The 23,606-nt window shown below is 42.4% G+C and overlaps 1 protein-coding gene across 1 annotated transcript in view; it reads right to left on the reverse strand.

The window, feature by feature from the left end:
- Window positions 1-3,449: 3,449 nt before the first annotated feature.
- LOC127633115 (double C2-like domain-containing protein alpha) overlaps window positions 3,450-23,606 on the reverse strand; it is a 71,094-nt gene continuing 50,937 nt past the window's right edge. The window contains exons 9-11 of the mRNA XM_052111991.1: window positions 18,978-19,059; window positions 18,075-18,171; window positions 3,450-4,837 (exon numbers count right to left, since the gene is read on the reverse strand). Of these exons, the coding sequence (XP_051967951.1) occupies window positions 4,707-4,837; window positions 18,075-18,171; window positions 18,978-19,059 (310 nt within the window). The 3' untranslated portion in view covers window positions 3,450-4,706. The remainder of the gene's footprint in view (window positions 4,838-18,074; window positions 18,172-18,977; window positions 19,060-23,606) is intronic.

Below are 23,606 nucleotides of genomic sequence, written 5' to 3' on the forward strand. Positions count from 1 at the left end.
TTCAGGGGAGGGGAAGAGAAGTGGAAGTTAGTAGAAATTGAAAGACCATTAGGTCCAATTACTACAAAAAGCAAGTCCTACAAAAAGCATGTAGATCAGTTAAGAGCAACAAAATGAATGACTACTGAACAGGATGAGGAAGCACTTTCAACAGAAAATTTGTGTGACACTTCACAAATGATGTTAGAAGAAACTCCTGGGTTGAGAGAGAGTAAAAATTAAATAGTTGAACCAGAAGTATAGAAAGAGTCTGTACATACTCGAACATGTCTGGTAAAAAGAGTTCCACAGAGGTTAAATCTGTAAAAACACCTGCAACCAGAAGTCTGATTATTTTTGTTGTTGTATGGGTATTTGGGATTTCTGTTGTGTGTTGTAAAAAAAAACAACTGTGTATTTTTGGTTGTTGAATTGGGGGATGTTGTATTTTCAGGTGAGGAATGTAGTGCATTTAATGTTAAGATGATGGAATGAGGGAATAAATGCCATATGGCATTGTTTGTTTATTAAGGAAGATAATAATTATGACAACCTGCATATGTATAAAAAGTAGAGCACCAGCGCCTTCTGTCCGTCCGGGTGCTCCTTCGGACCCAGGAGGATGACCGGTGGGTGCTGCGGGGCCTAATACCCCAGGAGGGAGCGCTGCCACCCTTTCCCCACCAGCAGCCAGCCCTCACATGTTGCTCAAAAAGATGTGCCCTCAAGATGATCTGGAGGCCTACCTAGAGCTCTTTGAGCACATGGCTGAGAAACCCTGAGATGGCCGCAGGAGCAATGGGTGGTACATCATCTGCTGCTGCTGACTAGGAAAGCCCAGATTGTTGCACAACAACTTCCAGTTGCCAACCTACTGGACTACAAGTTGTTGAAGAAGTCCATCCTGCAACGGGTCGACCATAGCCCAGAAGAACACCACCAGTGCTTCTGCTCCTTGATGCTGAGTGAGGTAGGCCACCCATTTGCCTTTGCTCAGCAGCTCCATGACGCCTGCCGGTGGAGGGTGCTGGCAAGGGAGAACAGCGATGCCGATGATGTGATCAACTTGGTGGTCTCCCAGCAGTCAAAGTGGATGGCTGAGTGGTGGCATCGCTGGACGAAGCGGTTCAGATGGCGGTGTATCTGGGGGCCCACACCCTTTCCCCCCCTTTTGTCTCATTCCCAGCTCTCACCTCACCTCCCCTCCCCCCATCCCCCACTTCAGCCCTGTTCCGTTCCCCTGGAAACTTGGGAACATTCCCCTGAAACCGTCTCCCCGGTCTTGGGTGTTCCCTGTACCACCAAACCCCATCTCTCCCCTCTTTTCATCCCAGGTAACAGAACCCGCTGCAACAAATGTGGCTGGTAGGCTTGGGCCGGTCTGCTGGAGTTGCAGGTTTCAGGTCACGTTTGAGATCTGTGCCCGGTAATGGAGATGGGGGCCTTGATCCGGATCCACTCCACAAAATGCCCCTGATCAAGCAGGGACATACCAGATACCGGTGAATGTCAAGGGGGTACATTTACATTTATGCATTTTTGGCAGGCGCTTTTATCCAAAAGACTGGTGAATTCAGGTTGCAATTAAACCTCCATTTCATCAATGCCTGGTTCAAAACAGGGCATGGAATGCAAATAATCAGGTGAGGGTGAGGTGTGTGCACAGGGATATTCAGGATTATCCCGTAGTGACTATCACAACAATGTTCCTTTCCCGGTCCGAACTCCAAGTAGGTGTCGCTGACAGAGAACGCTTGCAGGTCCCCAACCCTCTTGATGGAGGCTAACGCGATCAGAAGGGCCGTCTTCAGGGAGAGGGCCTTGAGCTCAACTGAATCAAGCGGCTCGAAGGGGGGTCTCTGAAGGCCCGAGAGGACCACTGAGAGATCCCAGGAGGGAAACAGACTAGGCCGGGGACGGTTCAGTCTCCGGGCGCCTTTCAGGAACCTGATAATCAAGTCGTGCTTACCTAGGGACTTGCCATCTACTGCATCGAGGTGGGCTGCGATAGCAGCTACATACACCTTCAAGGTGGAGGGGGACAGCCTCCTCTCTAGCCTCTCCTGCAGGAATGAAATCACTGACTGAACTGCGCACCTCTGTGGGTCTTCGGCTCGAGAAGAACACCAATTTGCTAACAAGCGCCACTTTAGGGCATAAAGTTGTCTGGTGGATGGAGCTCTGGCTTGGTTGATCATGTCTATGACTGCAGGTGGTAGATCCACTAGATCTTCCGCATCCCATTCAGGGGCCAGACGTGGAAGTTCCATAGGTCTGGGTGCGGGTGCCAGAGGGTGCCCCTTCTCTGAGAAAGAAGGTCGTCCTTCAGGAGAATTTTCCAGGGAGGTGCTGTCGCAAGTAGCATAAGATCCGAGAACCAGGTCCAGGTGGGCCAGTAAGGGGCCACCAGGATGACCTGTTCCTCGTCCTCCCTGATATTGCCGAATCAGTCCCAGATCAGCTGGACCACCTTGGGGTGGAGCCTCCACTCTCCGCTGGGCAAAACCTGCCACGACAGCGCATCCACCGTCGTGTTGCGGTTGCCAGGGATGTGAGTGGCGTGCAGCGACCTGAGTCGCTGCTGACTCCAATAGAGGAGATGGTGGGCGAGTTGTGACATATGACTAGAGCGCACGCCGCCTTGGCGATTTATGTATGCTACAGTCGCGGTGCTGGTTGAACGGATCAAGATGTGCTTGCCCCGGATTAGTGGGAGAAACCTCCGTAGGGCAAGAGATACAGCCAGCAACTCTAGGCAGTTGATGTGCCAACATCGGCTCCGAAGAAAAATTCTGACTGGCACTCGCTGCCCCACTTCCCTTTATACCCGTATGTCCAGGGCGGGGCATGCAAATTCTGTCTGCCAACTTGACATTGGCCTTTTCTCAGGTTCAGAGGTACATTTGGTGTCCCAGGAAGACCCCTTGTGTCACTTCATTCGACACAACATCGAGTGAGTGACAGAAGGGGAAATTAAGCTATATCATTGAATTGAAGCAAACTTATTATTTTGTCAATAAAAGTGACAATACTGATTTGGAATCGCTGTCTCCCGCTTCCTCAGGAGTGAGGAAGCAGGAGATATAACTTAAATCTTAAAAATGGCATCGGACAACATACACAAACAGCTTGTCAGCTGGGCTGTCTCTCACACTCTGACTGGCCCTTTTATTTCCCCCATATCTCACTGTGAACACAGTAACAAGCAGTTACCAGCATTTTATCTCAGATGAGAATCCTTACCACTCACATCGACCATGCCCTCACCTCCACGTATTTATAATGGGTGAGTGAACATTTAAAAAACCTAAAGTATGATAATGTATAATTAATTACATTTTCTGTGAACTCTAGTGAGTGAAATGAGGTCATGTAAATGTTTTATAATTATCAACATAAACTATGTTAAATAAGTGAACTATTGCAAAAATGTGAAACATTCAGTAAGATTGTTTTGTTCTTCAATTTTATTTAAAGGAGACAAATACAAGGTTGGCAAAACATTCATGCATTAAAAAGGCAAACATTCATGCATCATTCCAGACACAGAAAAAAAAGCTGGTTTACAAATGTGCACTAAATTGTTCACATAGGCATAGACAAAAATATAATTAATATTATATTCATTAAAAATGCCTTAATACTCATAAACAAGTGTATGTCCCATAGAGAAAAGAAGTAAAGAATATAGGAATATAAGTGACAAAAACATATAATAAAGAAAAAACTGAAAACCAAAGAAAATGTATACAATGAATTACTATATTAGTCAATTAAATTAACAAAACAAAGGACTGGTAGATTATTTGAGTGTGGAAGGGGAGTGCTGCTCTAGCAGAGAACTGTGAGTTGCCATAGACAATAACACATAATACTGAAAATTAATCTCATAAACAGATTACAACTGTAAGAATGTGGTGATTAACACAGCAGTTATGCTATTTAAATATATGTCAACTGTTAACATAGACATATCTCAATGTCCTCTTAAAATAAAATACAGTATAGTACAATATTTCAGCAGCAAGCAATACAATGTCAGTTTCTTAAAATAAAAGATATTTACTTTTTAACATTTTCTATGAAGCAAAATATGAAGGAAGCATTGTTAAACACTATAGCTTCTTATTGCAACAGAAATTCAGAAATGTTTGCAAGGAACACAAATATATTAATTATATTTCCAGAGACTTATTTGCAGCCGTCACATGTAGACGTTTACTACTATGCAATAAATTGTTTAGATAACTCTTGAAAAAGCATTCATTTTCTGTTAAACCCAAGTTTTGGCCCTTAACATAAGGCTACACAGTAAAAAAAAAATATAATAAATAAATACAATTCTAATCAATATTTTTGTCTTCTTTTCCTGCAACAAATTTTAAACATTCTTTTATTTACTTGAGAATATTTTGTAATTTACTAAATTTAGTGAGGTTTATGCTTAAAACAAGAAGGACATGACAACAATCACCAATGGGGGTAAGAAAATAAACTTTATTCAAGATATATTCTCTGAAAACAATGATGTTTAGATGTTGTTACTGGAAAACAAGAGATGAATACTGGTAAAGCAATAATATTTCGTTTTATACACTTTAACAGTAATTTGGACAGGTGTTGACTGAGGAAAGATGGAAGAGAAGACGTGATGGTGAAATATTGAGCACAATCCAGTTGAAATGTAAACAAGTGCAGGATAATGTCTCAGGCAGGTATTGTTGCTGTTAAATTGTGGATCCTGGCAGGTCATTGGTCAGTGTGTGCCAGTGCTCGATCTTCTCACCTTTATTTTCCAGACAGTCTATCCAGTGCTGGAGGGCATCGCCCTGTGAGTGACATCCTAAAGACACGCCCCCTACAAGATCCAACCAGATTCAAGCTGATTAGCACACATTTTAACAACCCCATGAGGACATACTGGACGCCGGCACACTGCACAAGTCTGTGTTTGTAGCTTGCTAGCCTGCTCAGCATTGCTTATTCTTATATGTTCACCTTTGTATCCTTTGCCATTTTACCATGTGCTTGTCTACATCTCGCATCTTAACTGTGTACTTAAATTTTCTACTCTTTGTTTTACATGGATTATTGCATCAATCAAAAACATCTGCTGATCATGAACCACATTGAACTACATCTATCTCAAACATCACCTCTCAAAAACAACCATAACAACAACAAATAAGTGAGTCAAGTCATGGCAACCGCTCATTTTATTTCTTCCTGCACTGCATGCCACATGTATACGATAGCTTCTTCCGTCAGCAGTGAGTGATTTACATGTGATAAATGTTAGGAATTAGTCAGGCTGACTGAGAAGTTTAATAAGTTAGAGACACGTATTCGAATGCTAGTGGAGGTCAGTGAGAAAGAGAATCCGGTATTGCAACAAGCAACACAAACACTTTGGTTCAGGCTGTAGAGCCCCCACTCGCTCAGAAAGTGACACCACTCTCCCATTCCTGTTATGGTTTCCAACCGATTCTCACCACTCAGTGATGCACCCACTGAGAATAATGTGAAACAGCCTTAGTAATAGGTGGTTCTATTGTAAGGAAGGTGGAAATACATTTCGGGCTCGGCATCTGACATCAGATCAAAATTATAAGTGCTGGCTAATGCTAAATATAGATTTTCTAAAATTTGTATTCTTGTCTGCACTAATGATGAATGGCTTTACCAGTCGGAGATCAATAAAGATAATGTTAAAGAGGTGTGTGAACTTGCAAAAATTATGTCAGACACTGCAATACACTCTGGCCCCCTCCCTTCACGTCGTGGTGTCAAGGTTTATATGGGGCAGTGGTGGCTCAGCGGTTAAGGCTCTGGGTTACTGATCAGAAGGTCGTGGGTTCAAGCCCCAACACCACCAAGACACCACTGCTGGGCCCTTGAGCAAGGCCCTTGAACCTATCTGCTCCAGGGGCGCCGTATCATGGCTGACCCTGCACTCTGACCCCAGCTTAGCTGGGATATGTGAAAAATAAATAATTTCACCATGTATATGCAGAAATGTATGTATAATGTGTGACAATTGGTCAAATTAAATTAAATTATTAAATTAAATTATTAAATTAATTATAGTAGATTAGTGTCACGGAATGGCTGGATGTCCATGTGGTGTCTGGCGAATAGCATAGAATTTATAGACAATTGGAGGAGTTTTTGGGGTAGACATGATCTGCTAAAGAGAGATGGACTCCATCCCTCCAGCAAAGGTGATGCTCTCCTCTCTATTATATATAGACTATTATTATATCTATTATTATATTATTGACTAACTGGGGCCCAGTGCAGAAAGCAGACAAACTGGTTAATCAGAATGTCTGCTAGCTGCTTTGAGACGAGACACAGGTTAATAAACTGTATGTAGACTGTGACACCTACATATCATATAGAGACTATCCCTGAATTACCAAACACAAACCCTTCACTAAATAATTTAGAAAACATTTGATTAAGGTAAAAAAAAAAACATGAAGATAAACATCATATAAAGGTAGTGCTTCTAAACATTAGATCTCTTACAACCTCAGAACGAATTGTAAATTAAATTATTACAGATTATAATTTGGATGCACTCTGTTTTACTGATGCCTTAAACCGGATGAATATATTAGTTTAAACGAATCTACTCTCCCAGGATATTGTTATAAACATGAGCCTCATCTGAAGGGTCGAGGAGGAGATTTTGCTACAATTTACAGTAAAGGTTTTAGTGTTACTCAGAGGACAGGATATAAATTTAAGTCTTTTGAACTATTAATACTTAATGTGACACCGTCAGATATAAATAAAAAATCTCTGTCATTGTTTACCCTTGCTACAGTATATAGATCACCCAGGCTGTATTCTGATTTCCTTGGTGAATTTCCTAATTTTATATAACATCTAGTAGTTACTGCAGATAGAGCTTTACTTGTTGGAGACTTCAACATTCACATAGATAATGAAAATTATACATTGGGATTATTCTTAACTCTCTTGCAGACAGACAAAATGTGAAAGGACCAACTCATCGCTATAATCATACACTAGATTTAATGCTGTCATATGGAGTTGATGTTGATACTATAGAAATTCTACCGCATAGCAATGACATCTCAGATCATTACCTCATCTCTTGTTTACAGCGATCAACTAATGTCACTCAATCTACACCATGCTATCGTTCAGGTATAACTATTCTTTTGACCCCTAAAGATAGCTTTACTAATAATGTTAAAACATTTACTAATGATGTAAAAACAGAAAATATAAATACAGTTTTTCTAGAATTCTTAATAGTGCTGTCCCCTTCAATGGTACAATGATCACACTCATGCTCTCAAGAGAGCAGCTTGGAAAATGGAGCACAAGTGGAAGAATAAAAAATTAGAGGTATTTTGCGGTGCATGAAAGATAATGTCTGTAGCTACAGACAGGCACTAAAAGCTGCCAGGTCAGCATATTTTAGCAAACTCATACAAAAGAACCACAACAGTACTAGGAGTTTATTCAGTACTGTGGCTAAATTGGTTAGGAATAAAGCCTCGACTGAACCAGATATTCCTTAGCAGCACAATAGTAATGACTTCATGAATTTCTTAACTGATAAAATAGAAATCACCTGAAATAATATTGGAATTATGCAATCAACTGTCACAGCACCTCAGAAAACAGTGTCTCATAAGTTTCCTCACCAGCAACTTCAATCCTTCGCTGTCATAGGTCACATAAAGCTAACACAACGTATCAAAAAATCAAAAGCCACCACATGTATGTTAAACCCAATACCAACTAAGCTCTTAAAAGAGGTATTCCTTGTAATCTCAGAACCTCTCCCTAATATTATATTAAACTCCTTGCTATCCATAGAACATGTCCCAAGGAACTTTAAAATGGCAGTTATCAAATTGGCTAATCATAGACCATTTTCAAATCTCCTTTTCAATTTATGTCGAAAATACTAGAAAAGGTAGTGTCCACACAACTCAAGTCAAGTCAATTTTATTTGTATAGCGCCTTTCACAACACACATCGTTTCAAAGCAGCTTTACAGAATATCAGCATTAACAGACGATACAACTGTAATGTCTATAAAGTCGATTAATCATCATTGTGTAATTTCGATAAAATACGATTTTTAATAGTGTTTAAAAATAATTAAATGATAATTGTATTAATAACCCCAGTGAGCAAGCTGTAGGCGACTGTGGCAAGGAACACAAAACTCCATAAGATGTTGATTAATGGAGAAAAATAACCTTGGGAGAAACCAGACTCACTGTGGGGGCCAGTTCCCTCTGGCTAACATTTTGAATGTAATGTAAATATTAATTATGTATAGTTAAAATCATGGTTTAAAATTATTAAACTAAGTGTTAAGGGTCAGTGATTAAACATCGATTGTGTTTGAACTGTAAGATTAATGACAAAAGTCTTTGAAGTCCATCTTGATTAATTGCAGAAGTTCACATAGATGCAACTGTCCTTGTTAATTGGCTGATGAAGGCTTTTGTTGGCAATAGTTAGTCTATGCATTCCATTTCAAGATCGTAGTCCATCTATAGACCGAGGTGATGCAGGTTGGAGTTGGCATCATTTCATCCTCTGAAGTCCGTCATAATAGATTGAAGTGATGTTTGGCTGGCACCGGCTGCATTTAGTCATCATCATTCTGCGACATGTAGCAGTGGAGTCCAACATGAAGCAGGAATGGTGCTGGATCCAGCCGGTTCTGGTGACCTCAGGATAGGAGTCCCGAGGTTGAGACAGGGAAACAAATAAAAAGATGTAAGCGTAGATGCCATTTAATTTATTGCAGAGTAAGAGATCATGCTCAATGTTTCTGGTTTCTGGTTCCGGCAGACCCAACTAAAGCAGCCTAATTGTGGGTTGGAGGATAAATTAGGTGTATGCCTGGCTAAATAGATGAGTCTTTAGTCTAGACTTAAACTGAGAGAGTGTGTCTGCATCTCGAACAGTGTTTGGGAGACTATTCCATAGTTTAGGAGCCAAATATGAAAAGGATCTTCCTCCTTTAGTGGATTTTGATATTCTAGGAACTATTAATAGGCCAGAATTTTGCGATCTTAATGAACGTGTTGGAATATAGCGTGGTAGAAGATCACTTAAGTACTGCGGAGCTAGACCATTCAAAGCTTTGTACGTAGTTAACAGAATTTTAAAATCAATACGGAATTTAACAGGTAGCCAATGTAATGATGATAAAATGGGGCTAATATGATCATATTTCTTGGTTCTCGTCAGCACTCTGGGCTGCTGCATTTTGAACCAATTGAAGTTTATTTATTGATCTTGCTGGACATCCTCCCAGTAATGCATTACAATAATCTAGTCTTGAGGTCATGAACCCATGAATTAGTTTTTCGGCATCAGCAACCGAGAGCATATGCCTTAATTTAGCAATATTTCTTAGGTGGAAGAATGCTGTTCTACAAACATTTGTAATTTGATTTTCAAAGGACAGATTGGTATCAAATATAACACCTAAGTTCTTCGCTGATGAAGATGATGTAACAGTACATCCATCTAGAGACAAATTATATTTTAGTGGCTTATTTTTAGAGTTTTTTGGTCCAATAATTAGAACCTCTGTTTTGTCAGAATTGAGTAGAAGGAAATTTCTGGCCATCCAATCTTTTATTTCATTAATACACTCTGCTAATTTAGAGAATTGTGAAATCTCATCAGGTTTTGAAGAAATATAAAGTTGTGTAACCTCAGCATAGCAGTGGAAACTTATTCCACGATTCCTGATAATATCTCCCAGGGGAAGCATATACATGGAGAAAAGCAGAGGCCCTAAAACTGATCCCTGTGCCACTCAATATTTTACTTTTGTTTGGTTTGACAATTCCTCATTTACATAGACAATGTGGTAGCGGTCTGCTAAACCATGCTAATGCCACTCCACAAATTCCAACATAATTCTCTAGCCTATTCAAGAGAATGTCGTGATCTATCGTGTCGAATGCAGCACTAAAATCTAAAAGCACTAGAAGAGAAATGCAGCCGCGATCAGATGATAAGAGCAAGTCATTTGTAACTCTGATAAGTGCAGTCTCTGTACTGTGATGAGGCCTAAATCCTGATTGAAATTCTTCATGTATACTATTTCTCTGTAGAAATGAACATATTTGGGAGGATACTACCTTTTCTAGTATTTTTGACATAAACGGGAGATTTGAAATCGGTCTATAATTAGCAAGTTCTCCAGGATTAAGTTGTGGCTTCTTAATTAGCGGTTTGATAATTGCCATTTTAAAGTTTCTTGGGACATGTCCTAAGCATACCGAGGAGTTAATGATATTAAGAAGAGGTTCTGATATTACAGGAGATACCACTTTTAAGAGCTTAGTTGGTATAGGATCTAACAAACAAGTTGTGGCTTTTGATGTTTCGATAAGTTTTGTTAGCTCTTCATGACCTATGATAGCTGAAGGATTGAAGTTGCACATGAGGGAAATTATTCGACATTGTTTTCTGGGGTGCTATGACAGATGATTGCATAATTCCAATTTTATTTCTGATTATTTCAATTTTATCTGTGAAGAAATTCATGAAGTCATTACTCTTGAGCTGTGACGTAATATCTGGTTCGGTTGAGGCTTTATTCCTAACCAATTTAGCCACAGTACTGAATAAACATCTAGGATTGTTGTGGTTATTTTCTATGAGTTTACTAAAATATGCTGACCTGGCAGCTTTGAGTGCGTGTTTGTAGCTACAGACACTATCCTTCCATGCACCCTGAAATACTTCTAATTTTGTATTTTTCCACATGCGCTCCATTTTCCGAGCTGCTCTGTTGAGAGCATGAGTGTGATCATTGTACCATGGTGCAGGGCTTATTTCTTTAATTTTCTTTAATTGAAGTGGGGCGACAACATCAAGGGTGCTAGAGAAGACTGCATTTAAATTTTTTGTTATTTCATTCAAGTTCTTCTGGGCTTTGGGGTTTATTGAGTATATGAGATAGATCTGGAAGAGTATTAGTGAAGCTATCTTTAGTGGTCGAAAGAATGGTTCTACCTGAACGATAGCGTGGTGTAGATTGAGTAACATTAGCTGATTGCAGCATGCAAGAGACGAGGTAATGATCCGAGATGTCATCGCTCTGTTGCAGAATTTCTATATTATCAACATCAACTCCATATGAAAGAATTAAATCTAGCGTATGATTATGGCGATGAGTTGGTCCTGTTACATTTTGTCTGACTCCAAGAGAGTTGAGAATATCGATAAATGCTAATCCCAATGTATCATTTTCATTATCTATGTGAATGTTGAAGTCACCAACAATTAAGGCTCTATCTACAGTAACTACAAGATCTGATAAAAAATTTGCAAATTCACTAAGGAAATCTGAATAAGGCCCAGGTGATCTATATACTGTAGCAAGGGTAAAGGACGACAGAGATTTTTTATTTATATTTGTATTTGACGGTGTCACCTTAAGCATTATTAATTCAAAAGACTTACATTTATATCCTGTCCTCCAAAACAGGTAACACCAAAAACTTCACTGTAAATTGTAGCAACACCTCCTCCTCGACCCTTCAGACGAGGCTCATGTTTATAACAATAACTTGGGGGAGTAGATTCATTTAAACTAATATATTCATCCGGTTTAAGCCAGGTTTCAGTCAAACAGAGCGCATCCAATCTATGATCTGTAATCATTTCATTGACAATTAGTGCTTTGGTAGAAAGAGATCTAATGTTTAGTAGCCCTATTTTTATATGATGTACATTTTTAATTTGTTTGTTTTGTTCAAGTTTGACCTTAATCAAATTTTTTCTAAATGATTTAGTGAGGGTTTTGTGTTTGGTAGTTTGGGGAACAGACACAGTCTCTATGAGATATCTAGGTGATACAGTCTCTATGTGTTGTAGTTTATGTGACCTGTGTGATGTCTCAAGGCAGCTAGCAGACGTTCGGATTAACCAGTTTGTCTGCTTCCTGACCTGGGCCCCATTTAGTCAATTAATATCATTATTAAGTCTATGAGCCAAATTACTAGAGAGGAGAGCAGCACCTTCCCTGGAGGGATGGAGTCCGTCTCTCTTTAGCAGGTCAGGTCTACCCCAAAAACTTTTCCAATTGTCTATGAATCCTATTTTATTCTGCAGACACCACTCAGACATCCAGCCATTCAGTGACACTAATCTACTATAAACCTCGTCACCACGACGAGCAGGGAGGGGACCAGAGCATATTACAGTGTCTGACATCGTTTTTGCAAATTTGCACACCTCTTTAACATTATCTTTAGTGATCTCCGACTGGCGAAGCCGGACATCATTAGTGCCGACATGGATAACAATTTTAGAAAATCTACGTTTAGCATTTGCCAGCACTTGTAAATTTGATTTGATGTCAGACGCTCTGGCCCCCGAAATGCAATTAACAATAGTGGCTGGAGTCTCTATTTCCACGTTCCTTACAATAGAATCACCGATAACAAGGGCTCTTTCAATATGATTCTCAGTGGGTGTATCACTGAGTGGGGAGAATTTATTGGAAACCCTAACAGGAGCGGGAGAGTGGTGTCTCTTTGCTGAACGATTATGCCGCCGAGACGTCACCCAAATGCCCTGCTGCAGGGGCTCTATAACGGAACCAAAGTGTGTGTGTTGCTCTCTGTACTGCCCGCATCCGAAACAGTATCTAACGGCTTCTCTTTCTCACTGACCTCTACTAGCGTTCGGATGCGAGTCTCTAACTCATTAACCTTCTCCGTCAGCCTGACTAATTCCTTACATTTATCACAAGTGAATCCCTCACTGCTGACGGAGGAGGCTATTTTAAACATGTGACATGCAATGCATGAACAAATAACATGAGCCGATGCCATGACTTACCGCAAATTGTTCGTTGTTCCTGAGCGGTGAGGGTTTTGAGATTGATTTGAATCCCTCACAAAATGGTTTGTTGTTGGTGGTGGTTGTTCTGATAAGCGGTGCTTTGAGATCGATGCAATAATCTGTGTACCGCAGAGGAGAAAAAACAGGTGCGTGCTGAAAAAATGCACGCAGTTTAACCGCGATAAAAATAGAACGCGGATACAGGTGGAATATGCGCGCAGTTGAATCCCGATAAGAGAATAATACGGGAAGACCCGATGCGTGCTTAAAAATGGCAGATGTTTAAGGATTAAAGGCTACAAACACAGACTCTAGCTAGGTGTCAGCAGCAACCGGTAAAATACATGCAGATGAAATGGGAGAAAGAGCGGAAGAATCTGAAACGCGGTAAAATGTCAAAGGATATAACTATGAACTACGCGGTAAACTGACAAAGGATATAACTATGAACGATGACTATAACGTTGAACGTATGAGAATAAGCAGTGCTAAGCAGGCCACAAACAAACTCTCGTGCAGCGTGCGTGCGTGCTGTGCCGTCAGAAACAGGAAGTCCAATCTTGTGTATAGCTTTGAACCATACACAACTATGTTAATTTCTACAGAGAAATGGTATATATGAACAATTTCATTCAGGATTTAGGCCCCATCACAGTACAGGGACTGCACTTATCAGAGTTGAAAATGACTTGCTCTTATCATCTGATCGTGGCTTCTTTTCTCTTCTAATGCTTTTAGATCTTGGTCCTGCCTTCAACACCATAAATCACGACATTCTCTTGAATAGGCTGGAGAATTATGTTGGCATTAGCGGACTTGCGTTAGCATGGTTCAGGCCCTATTTATCAGACCGCTACAACTTTGTATGTGTAAACGAGGAATTGTCAATTCAAATTAAGTATGGAGTGCCACAGTGATAAGTTTTAGGGCCCCTGCTTTTCTCCTTATACACCGGTGGACAAAAGTTTGGAATAATGTACAGATTTTGCTGTTATGGAACGAAATTGGTACTTTTATTCACCAAAGTGGCATTCAACTGATCACAATGTAAAGTCAGGACATTAATAATGTGAAAAATTACAATTACAAGAGTTCTCATCAAAAAATCCTCCACATGCAGCAATGACAGCTTTGCAGAACCTTGGCATTCCAGCTGTCAGTTTGTCCAGATACTCCGGTTACATTTTACCCCACGCTTCCTGTAAGACTTGCCATAGATGTGGCTCTCTTGTCGGGCACTTCTCACACACCTTACAGTCTAGCTGATCCCACAAAAGCTCACTGGGATCAGCAGTGATCCTCGAGTAACCCCACTGCTGAAAAAACCTGCACTTAACCCCACACAGATAGAACACTACAGACCAGTCTCTCTCATCCCATTCATGGCAAAAACACTTGAAAGGGCAGTTTTCAATCAGATCTCTGCCTATCTCTCACAGAACAAGCTGCTGGATAACAATCAGTCAGGCTTCAAAAGTGGACACTCCACTGAGACTGCCCTGCTGTCTGTCATCGAGTCACTGAGACAGGCGAGAGCTGAATCGAAATCATCCGTTCTGATTCTGCTGGACCTTTCTGCTGCCTTTGACACAGTCAACCATCAGATCCTTCTCTCCACACTCTCTAAACTGGATATCACTGGAATTGTGCTTGACTGGTTCAACTCTAATCTCTCAGAAAGGTCCTTTGAGGTAGCATGGAGAGGGGAAGTATCCAAGCCACACCAGTTACTTACTGGGGTACCTCAGGGATCAGTGCTTGGGCCACTTCTCTTCTCCATATACACAACATCACTGGGACCCATCATCCAGTCACATGGTTTCTCTTACCACTGCTACGCTGATGACACGCATCTCTACTTGTCTTTCCAGCCCAACGACACCACAGTGACCGCTCGAATCGCTGCCTGTCTGGCAGACTCAGCCTGGATGAAGGAACACCACCTTCAACTCAACCCTGCCAAGACCGAACTCCTTGTCTTTCCAGCCAACCCGGCTGTTGAACACAACATCACCGTGCAGCTGGGTCCAACTACAGTTTCACCTTCCAAAACGGTCTGAAATCTAGGGGTAACCACTGATGCGCTAAATTTCACAGACCACATTTCAAAAACTGCAAGATCTTGTAGATTTACACTCTACAATATCAGGAAGATAAGACCCTTCCTCTCTGTACATGCCACACAACTGCTTGTTCAGTCCCTTGTCATAACTAGACTGGACTACTGTAACGCTCTCATTGCAGGCCTTCCTGCATGTGCTATTAGACCTCTCCAAATGATCCAGAATGCAGCAGCACGTCTGGTCTTTAATGAACCTAAGAGAGCACATGTTACACCACTCTTTGTCTCTCTCCACTGGCTGCCGGTTCATGCACGTATTAAATTCAAGGCCCTAGTGCTGGCATATAAAACAGTCACTGGGTCTGCTCCAGCATACCTAAAAACATTTATGCAGAGCTACGTTCCCACCAGAAGCCTGCGGTCGGCTATGGAACGTCGCCTTGTCGTACCAAAACAAAGAGGCACCAAAACACTTTCCCGGACTTTCAATTTCATCATACCACGGTGGTGGAATGACCTTCCCAACTCAATCCGGGAAGCTAACTCACTCTCTATCTTCAAAAAACGTCTAAAAACACATCTTTTCCAAAAGCACTTAACCGGTCACTAAAAAAATAAATAAATAAATAAATAAATAAATAAAAAATGTACATTTCTTGTTGCACTTAAATCTGTTTTGTATACTATTATGATGATAGTGAAACTTTGTAATATGGCACTTTTTGTACCACTGTCTCCCTAAGATGATTTGCTGATGTTCCTCCTCTTTTGTAAGTCGCTTTGGATAAAAGCGTCTGCCAAATGAATAAATGTAAATGTAAATGTAAATGTAACCGACGCCGGAGGGTGGGACACACGCTTCGCCCAGGGCAAAGAGTATGGCTGTCAACCCGAGATCTTCCTCTGTGGGTGGAATCCCAAAAGCTAGCCCCACGTTACATTGGCCCATTCAAGGTCCTCAAGAAGATCAACCCAGTTTCCTATCGACTCCGTCTGCCAAGGTCCATGAAGGTTCACTCCACTTCATGTTTCACGGTTAAAACCTGTTGTTTGCTCCACTCTGTCTCCAGTTAGGAAGCCTGCCCCAGTACCTTGTATCATTGATGGCCAACCAGCATACACTGTCCGTAGACTGCTGGATTCTCGCCGGGTCCGGGGGAAGACCCAATAACTGGTAGACTGGGAGGGCTATGGCCGGGAGGAGCGGACCTGGGTCCCCGCTCAAGACATCCTCGATCCGTCTCTCGTCGTGAAGTTTCACCAATCCCGAGGGAACTGACTGGAGAACGTCAGGAGCCGTTCGTAGGGAAGGGACTCCTGTAAGGGATCTCCTCTTTGGGGTGCTGTTCCCCTCCAGACCAGCAGAGGGTGCTCGCCTTGGGCCTCCCATGCCATGCTCCTCTCCACCCCTGCAGATGGCACCAACGCCCCTAACCCGGTTCAACCCCCTGCTCGTTTACTCTCATTCCCTTCACCTGTGTCTAGGCCTATATAAGTCTGTTTGTTCCCTGCTTATATTCAGTCTTGAGCCTATGTACCCTGTGCCTCGAGTGACAAACTCTCTAGCTAAGTATTTTCTTGTTATACCTTTTGACCCTTTAATTTAATTATTTAGAAGTCTATTTCATTTCTCTGTTTTGTGAAAGCTCGGCTTTCCTTGTTTATTTGTACTTTGCCTTTTTACCAAGTAATGATTATATTTTTGAAGATATTTTGGCTCATTGCTCTTCTGGCCTTGGCCTCAACTATCTGGATTCCATAGCCCAGAACTATGGAATAGTCTCACTAACAGCTGTGATGCACCTCACTGATCTCTGCCTGCATCACCTTTGTCTGTTAATGGACTACACTATTGAATTGGAATACATAGACTATCAATTAATTGCCAACAAAAGCCTTCATCAGCCAACTATCAAAGGACAATTGCATCAATGTGATCTTCTGCGGTTAATACAGGATGGACTTCAAAGACATTAGTCATTAATCTTAAAGTTAATCAAAACCTTTGTGTAAACACTGACCTTAACACTTACTTAATTTACAAATGTAAAACCATGACTTGCACTGCACATAAATAACTAATATTTACATTATATTCATGATGTTAGTCAGAGGGGAACTGACCCACACAGTGAGTCTGGTTTCTCCCAAAGTTATTTTTCTCCATTAACCAAAACCTTATGGAGTTTTGTGTTCCTTACCACAGTCGCCTTTGGCTTGCTCACCGAGGTTCTAAATACAATTATTATTTAACTATAAAAAAAAATATTTTATACACAATTTGCACAATGATGACTTTATAGATATTACAGTTTAATTTTCAGTTAAATCACAATCTTCTGTAAAGCTGCTTTGAAACTATGTGTGTTGTGAAAAGCGCAATTCAAATAAAAATGATGACTTGATATCGAAAGCCTTGTCCTTTTATTTATATATATATATATATATATATATACACACACTTATTCAACATTAGTAACCTATCAAAATTGACCTTAATATAAAGTTGACACAGATGATGCATTTATTAAAGAGTTGCCAACATTAGAAACGTAATGTGTATGAAGTTCATAAGGGTTTAATAATTATCAGGCTTTATTAAATGATAGATGCTGTGAAAGGGCATCAAGAGCTGAAAAGTGTTTAGATAACTAGGACTAGGTCAATCTATTCCTTTGGCATTAACTTGACAAGGAAAGTGACAACACAAGTGAGTCAAGACATGAATATAAACACAATGACATAATCCCTCCTTATAATATCACTATAGTAATCAAATTTTTCTGCATTGTGACATAAATCATGAATTATGGCTTATGATGCATATAAATGATTTAGTGAATTGTCATTAATTAACTCCTTTTAAACCCTTAACATAGGGAACATTAAAGGTAATTGTTACCAAATTGTATTTCGCCTTCAACTTTTAGGAGTACACACAGTATGTTAGCTTCAAAACCAACAAACATGAAGACACGCCCATTTTAATTTCACCAGGACTTTAAAAGGTAACAGACCCAAGAGGTATTGCAAGTGTAAGTAAATACCATGCACAGTATCAAAAAGATCTAAAGTCTATTTGATACCATGCTCCAAACATATGCATGTATCACAGGTTTGTTAACAGTGATAACAAATTTAAATAATAAATTCTCACCGATGAAGTCATTCGATCTCCCCAAATCATAGTCCCAGACAGTAACATCCAATGTCTTGGTGGACAGCTCACTGAATTTGATCTCATAAAAAAACTCCTGAAACATTGTGAGTATAATATGACACAAGAAATATTACATGTATAATCTTGATTATCCTTTCTTTGAAATTAAAGAAATAGTTCATCCAACAATGGACTGCTTTTATGGTGCTTTTTTTCTTCTTCTTCTGAAGTGATTTTATATACATTTTGTGAGGGACAGACTGAAAATTAAGTGATTATCTACTGAAAATCTTCCCATTTGCCACAGCTCTCAAATGTCATTTGTGCATTAAAATATGACACATCACTATCGGTCACAAGACACATGAAAGGTGTTTGCCACCAATAATGTCAAACCTGGAACAATGTGTTTAGAGGAAGCAAAATTGAATATGCAAATGAGATTTGAGACCTGCGGCAGAAGAGAAGATGGTATGACTTCAGAAGATGTATGCAATTTATATATACTGTATATAATAAGATATACTGTGCGAATATACTTAATGGTGCTTTCTTGTTCTTTTTGGAGCTTAACAGTCACCTGACCTTTTATACTTTCATTGTATGCAAAAACAATGTGAACTGCTACACATCTTCATTTGAGTTTTATGGTATAAATAAAAGTAATGTGGGTTTGGTGCAACATGAGGGTGAGTAAATGTTGGCAGAATTTTCATTATTGGCTGAACTATTAATTTATCCTTTCATTTAAATATGTTAATAAATCATATAGCAACACAATTAAAAGCATAATTGGAGAGAATAATGATGTTTTGCAAGCACAAACATTCTCATCCATTTCTCATGTGTATGCGCATAAATTATTTTATTTATATAAATGATATTAGAATTATAAAGTACCTCATTGAACTCTGGGTTCAGTGTCTTTTTGATAACTGCAGTCTTGTGCTTTGATTTCTTCTTCAGATCGGGTTTGAGGTATCTGATGAAGAGATGTGTGAGTTTACTGCTGGAAGATTTTATGCAGCTGCACAGAAAGTCATCTCCAAACTCTGCAGTATATTCTCCAATATCTGACCCGACAATCTCAGTAATAAAGGAATGATTTCTATTTGTATACTGCAAAAACTCATATTCCATGAGCATCTGTATTGTTTAACAATGTTTAGTTTTTTTTACATGGAAAGAAAGCAATATTCTATTCCAAAAATGGTTTGTCTTGTTTCATTCGGAAGATTGAAAATTGCAGAACATCTTTTGCTATTTTTATGCAATCTGTTTTTTTTTTTTCAGGATGTTTAGATATTTTTACTGGAAAACATGACATATATCCTCATTTAGAATATGAGTTTAACTTATCTTCTTTTTAAGCAGATGAACTGATCTTATTCCTCTGTGTGGAGTTTGCTCAGTGTAAACAGTGCTTTTCTTTCAAAACAGTGTGATCATTTTATATGTTAACATTAATTATAATCCATAGTGCATTTTGTTTTTGTTAATTTTTATAAACTTCATGGATGAACTGAAATTATTTTCTGTGCAACAGTATGCCACAGACACTGTCCATAAAGCTTATGTTGTATTTAACTTGGCATTTTTTCTGAGTCCGGCCGAGTCCATGGCATTTGTGATGCAATGAAAAACAAACAAACAAATAATGTAACTGTGGCAGCGGGGGCGTGGTCAAGCGCCCGTCCGGGAGAGAGAAGCGGTAAGGGCGCTCACACCTGGGCCAAATTATGACTAACACCTGTCTCTAATTGCAGTAGAGTGAGGAGAGCGGTGAAAAAGCCAGCGGCCGGAGAGCAGAGGGAGACGACGGTGCAAGCCAACCCAGTGCGCTTGTGTCTTTGTGTGTATTATTGTGAGACATACGGCAATAAAAGCCTTACCTTTTTTGTTGAAACCTTCGTTTCCTGTCCTGCTTCCCGTGAGAGTTTCACACTGGTGCCGAAACCCGGGAGAATTAATAATGGAACAGAGTCGCCCCATAGAGTCCTCCCAGCTGGCTGAAGTCCTCCAGTCCCTCGCGACACTCCACCAGAGCCACCAACAATCCCTGCTTGAGCTCCGGCAAGACCAGGATCGCCGTTTTTTTGAAATCATGCGGGCTCAAGCAGAGGACCGGCACGCCATCCGGAGCCTCCTCAGCCAGGAGGCCGCTCCAGCCGCAGCCGCGACCCCGGACACCAGCGCCACATTGCCCCCACCAGCGTTACAGAAGATGGGGCGGCGGACGACCCAGAGGCCTTCATCGACCTCTTCGAGAGGACGGCGGAGATTTGGGGGTGGCCCCAAGACCAGTGGGCAGCCCGATTAGTCCCTCTCCTGTCCGGGGAAGCACAACTCGCGGCCCAACAACTGCCGACAACAAGCCTCCTGGCTTACAACGATCTGCGAAGAGCCATCCTGCCTGTTTGCGGATGAAACCCTTAAGCACGCCTTTGACCAAGTGAGAGTAATCGATGGTCAACAACTCCGGCCGGGTGTCGCCGTCTCATATCCGTACTTTTCGCTGATCAATGATCGCTTATACAGGGTGACGCAGGACGCCCAGACAAAGGAAAAAGTAACTCAATTGTTGATTCCACGGAGCCGTCGGGAAATGGTTTTCCAGGCGGCTCACTATAATCCTATGGCCGGTCACCTAGGGGAGCGGAAAACACTTCTCCGTCTAATAGCCCGTTTCTATTGGCCGGGCATTGGCGGTGACGTCCGCAGGTGGTGTCGCGGCGTGCCGTGAATGTCAGCTGGTAAACCCACCGGCCACCCCAAAAGCGCCATTGCGCCCTCTACCATTAATCGAGGTCCCCTTCGAAAGAATTGGGATGGACCTCGTCGGGCCATTAGAACGGTCGGCACGCGGACATCGCTTCGTGTTAGTCCTAGTGGATTACGCGACGCGGTATCCGGAAGCAGTGCCTCTGAGCAACATCTCCGCACGCAGTGTTGCAGGGGCACTCTTCAAGATAATCTCCCGGGTGGGGATCCCGAAAGAGATCCTCACCGATCAGGGCACAACGTTTATGTCACGAACACTTCGCGAACTTTACGAGCTCTTGGGCATCAAATCGATTCGCACTAGCGTTTACCATCCTCAGACAGATGGCCTAGTGGAACGGTTTAATAAAACGCTCAAGAACATGATTCGTAAATTCGTACACGATGACGCTAGAAATTGGGATAAGTGGCTAGACCCCCTGTTATTTGCAGTACGAGAGGTCCCGCAAGCCTCCACCGGGTTCTCCCCGTTTGAGTTGTTGTACGGACGACGCCCACGCGGGGTCCTCGATGTCATCCGTGAAAATTGGGAGGAGGGACCTTCTAATGCCAAAAATGAAATTCAATACGTTCTTGATCTTCGAGCAAAGCTCCACACACTGGGGCGATTAACACAAGAGCATTTGCTCCAGGCTCAAGAACGCCAACGCCGGCTGTATGACAGGGGTGCTCAGCTACGGGAATTTGCACCGGGAGATAAAGTGCTTGTATTACTCCCAACATCGAGCTCAAAATTACTCGCCAAGTGGCAAGGACCGTTTGAGGTCACACGACGAGTAGGGGATCTCGATTATGAAGTCAAACGTACCGATAGAGGGGCGCGCGTCAAATATATCACCTCAACCTCCTGAAATTGTGGAGGGAGGAGGCGGCCTCTGTGACGTTGGCCACGGTAGTTCCGAGAGGGCGGAGCTCGGACCGGAGGTAAACAAAAACTACAATCTTAACACTCCGGTCACTTGTGGGGACCAGCTCTCACCGCGGCAGCTCACAGAGGTTTCCGAGTTACAAAAAGAGTTTGCGGACGTGTTTTCCCGTCTCCGGGCCGTACGAACCTCATACAGCACCACATCGAGACCGAGCCGGGCGCGGTGGTGCGTTGCCGCCCTATCGCTTACCCGAACATAAAAAGAAAGTCGTTCGGGAAGAATTAGATGCAATGCTCGATATGGGCGTAATAGAGGAATCCCACAGTGATTGGTCCAGCCCGGTTGTTCTTGTTCCCAAGAGTGATGGGTCGGTTCGGTTCTGTGTGGATTACAGGAAAGTCAACGCGGTGTCTAAATTTGACGCGTACCCAATGCCCCGTGTTGATGAACTGCTCGATCGGTTAGGTACTGCTCGATTTTACTCGACCCTGGATTTAACAAAGGGCTATTGGCAGATCCCCTTGACACCAATGTCCCGCGAGAAAACAGCCTTCACCACGCCGTTTGGATTACACCAATTTGTGACGCTTCCTTTCGGTTTGTTCGGGGCCCCAGCCACGTTCCAGCGACTCATGGATCGGATCCTCAGACCGCATACCGCGTACGCCGCTGCCTATTTGGATGACATTATCATCTATAGCAATGATTGGCAGCGGCACATGCAACATCTGAGGGCCGTCCTGAGATCGCTGCGACGGGCGGGGCTCACGGCAAACCCTAAGAAGTGTGCGGTTGGGCGTGTGGAGGTACGGTATCTGGGGTTCCACTTGGGTCATGGCCAGGTGCGTCCCCAAATTGAAAAGACTGCGGCGATTGCGACTTGCCCTAGACCTAAGACCAAAAAGGGGTGAGACAGTTCCTGGGGCTGGCTGGCTATTACAGAAGATTTGTGCCTAATTATTCGGACGTCACCAGCCCGCTGACTGATCTCACTAAAAGGGGGCTCCAGATCCGGTCCAATGGTCGGAGCAGTGTCAACAGGCGTTTACGCAGATTAAAGCTGCACTTTGTGGGGGCCGCTTTTACATGCACCTGATTTTTCTCTCCCTTTTATTTTGCAGACGGACGCTTCAGACAGAGGGCTGGGGGCCGTACTCTCGCAGCTGGTGGAGGGGAGGAGCGCCGGTGCTGTACATTAGTCGGAAGCTCTCCTTAAGGGAGACTAAGTACAGCACCGTGGAAAAGGAGTGTTTGGCCATCAAGTGGGCGGTCCTCACCCTCCGTTACTACCTGCTGGGGCGGGCCTTCACCCTCTGTTCGGATCATGCCCCACTCCAGTGGCTCCACCGCATGAAGGATACTAACGCCCGGATCACCCGTTGGTATCTCGCTCTCCAGCCTTTTAAATTCAAGGTGATCCACAGACCGGGGTGCAGATGGCTGCCGCCGACTTCCTCTCCAGAAATGGGGGAGTGGTAGGCAGGCCGGATGACGCCCCGGCCTGAGTCGGGCGGTGGGGGTATGTGGCAGCGGGGGCGTGGTCAAGCGCCCGTCCGGGAGAGAGAAGCGGTAAGGGCGCTCACACCTGGGCCAAATTATGACTAACACCTGTCTCTAATTGCAGTAGAGTGAGGAGAGCGGTGAAAAAGCCAGCGGCCGGAGAGCAGAGGGAGACGACGGTGCAAGCCAACCCAGTGCGCTTGTGTCTTTGTGTGTATTATTGTGAGACATACGGCAATAAAAGCCTTACCTTTTTTGTTGAAACCTTCGTTTCCTGTCCTGCTTCCCGTGAGAGTTTCACAGTAACATAGGGTGACCATACGTCCTGTTTTCCAACCTGAAAAAAAGCATTCGTCCGGGATTTTAAAATTGCCTCTAA

The sequence above is a fragment of the Xyrauchen texanus genome, chromosome 40, assembly GCF_025860055.1.
Source record: "Xyrauchen texanus isolate HMW12.3.18 chromosome 40, RBS_HiC_50CHRs, whole genome shotgun sequence".
NCBI classification, from domain to species: domain Eukaryota; kingdom Metazoa; phylum Chordata; class Actinopteri; order Cypriniformes; family Catostomidae; genus Xyrauchen; species Xyrauchen texanus.